Here is a 6,541-nt window from a genome sequence, read left to right as displayed (position 1 = left end):
TAGGGGAAAGATACCTTTCACAATAGTCACAAACAATATGAAATACTTTGGTGTGACTCTAACTAAATAAGTGACTTTATGAAATTTTTAACAAAATGGATGCATCTAGAGAATATCATCCTGAGTGAGCTAACCAAGTCACAAAAGAACAGACATAATATGCAGTCACTGATAATTGGATACTAATCCCAGAATGCTCTGAACATCCCAGAAACAACAGGCTATATGAAGCTCAAGAAAAATAAGGCCAAAAAGAAAGAAAGAAAGGAAGAAAGAAAGAAAGAAAGAAAGAAAGAAAGAAAGAAAGAAAGAAAGAAAGAAAGAAAGGAAGGAAGGAAGGAAGAAAGAAAGAAAGAAAAAAAGAAAGAAAGAAAGAAAGAAAGAAAGAAAGAAAGAAAGAAAGAAAGAAAGAAAGAAAGCCTCAGTCCTTCTTTGGAAAAAAATTAAATGTATAGCATCCTCTCAGAGTGTGGTGCACTTAAACCTCAAATCATTAATAATCCAAGAACTAAAATAATAGCCTTTTGGCTATTTTTGGTATTCACAGGTCAGTGTGCTTAATCTATACCCAACGACAAGTTTGTTTCCATATTACGTTCTGTCCTACATGTATTTCATGCTTATGGTAACTAGTGGAATTTCAATGCATGCTATCAAACCTCTAAAAGAATTAAGCACTGACAAAAATATTCACAGAATGTTATACCAAAATGCCTTTTAAAATCTGTATATGTATCCCTCTTTTCTTAAATAAAATGGTAAAAATTTAAAAATGAAAAAGAAATTGAAGAGTATTTCTCTTAGAACATAAGCGATTGGTTCTGTTCAGGAAAATTTCCCCTGTGCCCATGTGTTTGATGCTCTTCCCCACTTTCTCTTCTTTTATTTGCAATGTATCTGGTTGTATGTCTAGGACTTTAATCCTTTTGGACTTGAGCTTTGTACAAGGAGATAAGAATGTATTAGTTTTCATTCTTCTACGTGCTGACTACCAGTTGCTCCAGTACCATTTGGTGAAAATGTTGTCTTTTTTCCACTAGATAGTTTTAGCTTCTTTGTCAAAGATAAGTAACCATGGGTGTGTGGGTTCATTTCTGGGTCTTCAATTCTGTTCCATTGATCTACCTGCCTGTCTCTGTACCAATACCATGTAAATTTTGTTCACAATTGCTCTGTAACACAGCTTGTAGTCAGGAATGAATGATGATTCCCCAGAAGTTTTTTTATTGTTAAGAATATGTTTTGCTATACTGGGTTTTTTTTTTTTTTTTTTTTTTTTTTTTTTTTTTTTCGGTTATGCCAAATGAATTTGAGAATTGCTCTTTCTAATTCTATGAAAAACTGATGGGAATTTTGATAGAGATTGCAGTGTATCTGTAGATTACTTTTGTCAAGACAGACATTTTTAATAATAATTCTGCCAATCTATGAATATGGGAGATCTTTTGATCTTCTAAGCTCTTCTCCAATTTTTTCTTCAAAGATTTGAAGTTCTTTTCATATAGATTTTTACTTGCTTGGTTAGAGTCACACCAAAATACTTTATATTATTTGTGAGTATTGTTTAGGGTGCCATTTCCCTAATTTTTCTCAGCCTGTTTATCCTTTGAGTAGAGGAAGGCTACTGATTTGTTCCAGTAAATTTTATATCTAGTCAATTTGCTGAAGTTCTTTATTAGTTATGTGAGTTCTCTGGTGGAATTTCGAGGGTCACATATATTTTTAATAAATGAGAACTATGATTTTTTTCAATTTAGGAAGGGAAAAAGAGGGCACTTCACATCTCCATGAGCAAATGGATCTTATAGGTGCCTTACATCAAAAAAAAATCATCTCTTCTCTTCACAGGTTCTTTTCTGCTTCTCTAGGAGTGGGGGTAAGATCTTTACCCAATAAACATGAGCTGATCTTCCATTGTTTTCCTAAGAAATGTGTTGTAGTCATGATGTAAAGACATCTGCCACAATATAAAAGCTATAAGAAGACAAGATTAATAATGATAATCATAAATTATAATTTTTGTTTAACAATTTTGAATCTTGTACTATTGAAAGAATACAAATCAATAAAGAAATAAAATAAACTCATAGCTTTGGAATAAGACTCTTTCTGTTGTTTGGGGAAAAAGGGAATACCCAGTACACTATTTTTGAAGACCTGTATCTTCTTCCATCAAGTCTAGAGAAGAAGCCTTTATGTATGGGCACAGAGAAGCTGATATATTTCTCAGATTTAAGACAGATGTTCCTAAAATTAAATCTTGAAACTCAAAGTACTTAATCCTAAACAAAAATGAAAACCATCTTTTAAAAATGGTGCACAAAGGAAAAACTGATTCCTATATACACCTTCCTATGAATGAGATCTCACCTTTAGCTCTTTCTTCTTTCTAACTCTGTCCCAAATACCAATCATTGACACTACTCCTTAGAGACTGGTATTATAGCAGCAACACATTAGACCTCTTGACAAACTTTCCCTTGGGTGCAGAATAGGTGTTCTAAGCAGGATTAAAAATTGATTATATCTTATGTCATCCCACAGCAGTATGGGGATAAGGGGATATTTTATCTACTGGGAAATAAAGGCAAATAATGCAAAGGGTCTCCAGAGAATATGAACTCCCACAGGATAAGAGAGCAACTCGTGTTTTGGATATATAAATTTGAAGAAACAGAGATCTATTTATAAGCCCTGTAGGCACCAGTAATCAAGCAGACATCTGCATTCGACTCATGTACCCTTGATGGCTATTATGGAAGAGAACATCTGCCCAAAGAACTCTGGGTTCAGTTCCCTTTTAGTGCATGATAGAAGGTAATTTTAATGCTGAGAGAAGACTGAACAAAAAGATCAAGAAAAGTTGACTTCTCGACAAGGCTTTCTTTTGCTTTCTTTCAACTACATACTTCATAGCCAATAATCAGTTACTGTGTCAGGCCTTAGACAGAGTCGTTTTATATAAATCATAACCCTTCTGTAAAAGTAGTATGTGACCACTTTACAACTGAAGACACTAGAAAGTAATGTATTATATAAAGGAATGGAATGTCTGCAATTATTAATATGTGGATTATAATTCAGATGCTAGGTTTCTTAGTCCAAATCTATTGCTCTCCTCCAATGCCTTAACTACTCACCATGGGAAAGCTGTTTTGCAAGAATGGGACAAGTATGGAATTTCCCCTCCTATCAAAGGAAATTAATATACTGAGGACATGGGGCCAATGATGATTTCACAGGATTGTGACTTCTTAGACTAACATTAAAACAAAGTACATTATCAAAAAAACTGAAACATCTTTCACCTTACATATTATGGCATAGGATCTGGCTAATTAAAGTGGTCTACCTCAGCTTTATTAACATAGAATTGAGTTGGAGGTGTTTAAGTGTTTTATTTTCAATGTGAGTTAACCACAGTATTCATCCTGTAAACATTGTCACTCAAGCCATTGTAGCCATCCATATTCGTAGTGATTTCTACAGCCAGTTCTGAATAATATGCCTGCCATTCAGACAGTCTGAGAACAACGTGTGCCAGGAAAACCCCACTGCTGCTCTTTGAATGTTGAGACTGAGTAATAAAAGGTGAGTACGAATCACTCCTGTTGGAAATATTTTCCAGCATGTGACAGTTGGCTTGTGGGGCATAAAATGTTCCTAACCCACTGGAACTTGTTTCATATCATTTTTGTTTTCAAAACTGAGGGAATCAGTGTTATCTGATACAAGCACTGTATAGAAGATGTATGTATTGCATCAGTATGTAGGCAAGTACGTACTGGTGTGTGTGTGGGGGGGGTGTGCATAAAGACAAACAAATCCTCATGGCGTTGTAAGTTCATTTTTATGATTTACCTCAAGATTGGCCCAGGATATCTGTAGTGACACAGCGGAAAAGAGTAGTTTCAGCTTCTGAATTCTGGAAACCCACTCCTTTTCTAACAAGAGAAATGTCTTTTTTCTAAGCTAATACATGTGTTCTCACCCTCTTTTCCCCTATAACTGTTAAAAGCAGGAGTCAATAAACTGAATTTAGCCTCCTCTTGTTTTTACTAAGGGAACTAAGATGAGCACTGTTTTCTCATATTGTAAAGTTTTATAATAGAATGCATACTTTGTAACACAAGAAAACTGCAGAAAATTCAATTCTCACTGGACTTAATGTTTTATTGAAATGTGACCACATCCACTCATCTAAAGCTTGTAAATATTCTATTTTGGCATTAGTGCACCAGAGCTGTGTGGCTGTGGTAAAATTATATTACCCACTTGCAAAACCTGTTTAACAAAGTATTTGCCGATCTCTACTAGAAAACTTTACAGGAGTATGAAAATGGGATATCTTTCTACTCAAATGTGCCTAAGGTGAAAGCTCAGCAAACAATATCCAATGATTCTCTCTGTTAGCCAGTGTGGTGTCCAATAATTCTTGTTTTATATGCTTATATTGGCTGCCTGTGCCTTGTGTACAAGAAAAGGAAAGAATGGAGAGAGAAACAAAGGGAGAAAAAGGGTTCTGGAGATCTTAAGAGGAATCTGATTAAAATCCACAGCTTAGAAATTTATTCCAAGTATGTTGTGAGGTTAAGTGAGTTATGTATGCAAGTGCATTTCCTAATTAATCTGATTCTGAATTTTAAAGACTAATAAGTACAGATGTCAATAGTCTATATCAAGAGATACACAGATTTCATCTTATTTTATTAATGTAAGAAAATCCTGTTTTGTGTGAATATATATGTGTGTGTATATATATACATTTACTTGATTATACACACATGTGTAAGGTCCTGAAGAAAAATGCAAGCATGTATGAAACTTATATTAGAATTTAACCTAATAGAAGGATATGGAGACAGGGTAGATAAGGAGGACAAGGAAGAGGAGGAGCACTCACCAATTATGACCAAGAATCTTCTTGTGCCACCAGTGAAAGTATAGGAAAGGAAAGAATGAGAGTAAACAATTGATTCATTTCAATACATTTGGTAAGTGGTGAATTTTGTGTGTGTGTCTGTGTGTGTGTGTGTGTGTGTGTGTGTGTGTGTGTGTGTGTGTGTGCTATCTCTTGTGATTTAAATATAAATCTGAGTCTTCAACTGGCCTTATCTATTTAAAATTTTCTGTTGCTTTCACAGGTCACAGACAGATGAAAACCCTCAGCAGCCCCAGCAACTCCAGCACCATCACTGGCTTCATCCTTTTGGGTTTCCCCTGCCCCAGGGAAGGGCAAATCCTCCTCTTTGTGCTTTTCTTCATTGTCTACCTACTCACTCTTATGGGCAATGCTTCCATCATCTGTGCTGTGTGCTGTGATCAGAGACTCCACACACCCATGTACCTCCTGCTGGCCAACTTCTCCTTCCTGGAGATCTGGTATGTCACCTCCACAGTCCCCAACATGTTGGCCAACTTCCTCTCTGACAGCAAGGTCATCTCTTTCTCTGGATGCTTCCTGCAGTTCTATTTCTTCTTCTCCTTTGGTTCTACAGAATGCTTTTTCCTGGCAGTCATGGCATTTGATCGCTACCTTGCCATCTGCCGGCCACTACATTACCCTGCTCTCATGACTGGGCGCCTCTGCAACATCCTTGTGATCAGTTGCTGGGTGCTTGGTTTCCTCTGGTTCCCTGTTCCCATCATCTTCATCTCCCAGATGTCCTTCTGTGGGTCCAGAATTATAGACCACTTCCTGTGTGACCCAGGCCCTCTGATAGCTCTGACTTGCAAAAAATCTCCCCTAATAGAGCTGGTCTTTTCCATCTTAAGTCCTCTGCCTCTCGTTATTCCTTTTATCTTCATCATGGGATCTTATACTGTAGTCCTAGCAGCTGTACTGAGGGTCCCTTCAGCCTCTGGAAAAAGAAAGGCGTTCTCAACCTGTGGGTCTCATCTGGCAGTGGTTGCATTATTTTATGGCTCAGTACTGGTCATGTATGGGAGCCCAACATCTGAGCATGAAGCTGGGATGCAGAAGATTGTGACTCTGTTTTACTCTGTCTTGACCCCACTCCTCAATCCTGTCATATATAGTCTTAGGAACAAACCTATGAAGATAGCCCTGAAGGAAATTCTGAAAAAGAGTAAAATTTGGTCAACAAAAAGGACCTTGGGAAATTAAATTTATATTGAATTTATTTTGATATTTTTACTGGTTTTTATTTAAATAACTGAGCAAAATGAAAAGTGTCTAGAATTAGTGCACTACTTTTCTATTGGTCTTTAGACATGTGTCCTGCTACTTCTCATGTTTTATGATAAAGACATGGTTTTTTATCCTATTTAATATTTCTAAGCAGCATTACTCTTAAATTTCCATCTGTTTAGACTTTCAGCTTCTTTCAACATTTTTGAAATCTTATTTTGTATATAAATATTTCAGAAGTCTATGTTCACCTCAGAAGGTACATCAGGGATATCAAAAGAACTGAATGTCTGAATAGACATAGATAGAGAGATTATATAGATGGATGACATGCAGCTAGAAAGATATTAAATAAAGATAGATAGATAGATAGATAGATAGATAGATAGA

General features: G+C 36.0%; 1 protein-coding gene across 1 annotated transcript; it reads left to right on the top strand.

Moving 5' to 3' along the window:
* Positions 1 to 5,155: 5,155 nt before the first annotated feature.
* On the top strand, positions 5,156 to 6,127 carry LOC308428219 (olfactory receptor 11G2-like; the record flags this gene model as incomplete). The annotated part of the gene is made up of 1 exon (XM_080926629.1): positions 5,156 to 6,127. One exon carries the CDS (start codon positions 5,156 to 5,158, stop codon positions 6,125 to 6,127), a length of 972 nt encoding a protein of 323 aa, XP_080782755.1.
* Positions 6,128 to 6,541: the final 414 nt, after the last annotated feature.

The sequence above is a fragment of the Micromys minutus genome (genome assembly GCF_963924665.1).
Source record: "Micromys minutus genome assembly, chromosome: 12".
Taxonomy (NCBI): Eukaryota; Metazoa; Chordata; class Mammalia; order Rodentia; family Muridae; genus Micromys; species Micromys minutus.
This window is presented reverse-complemented; position numbering and strand designations above follow the sequence as displayed.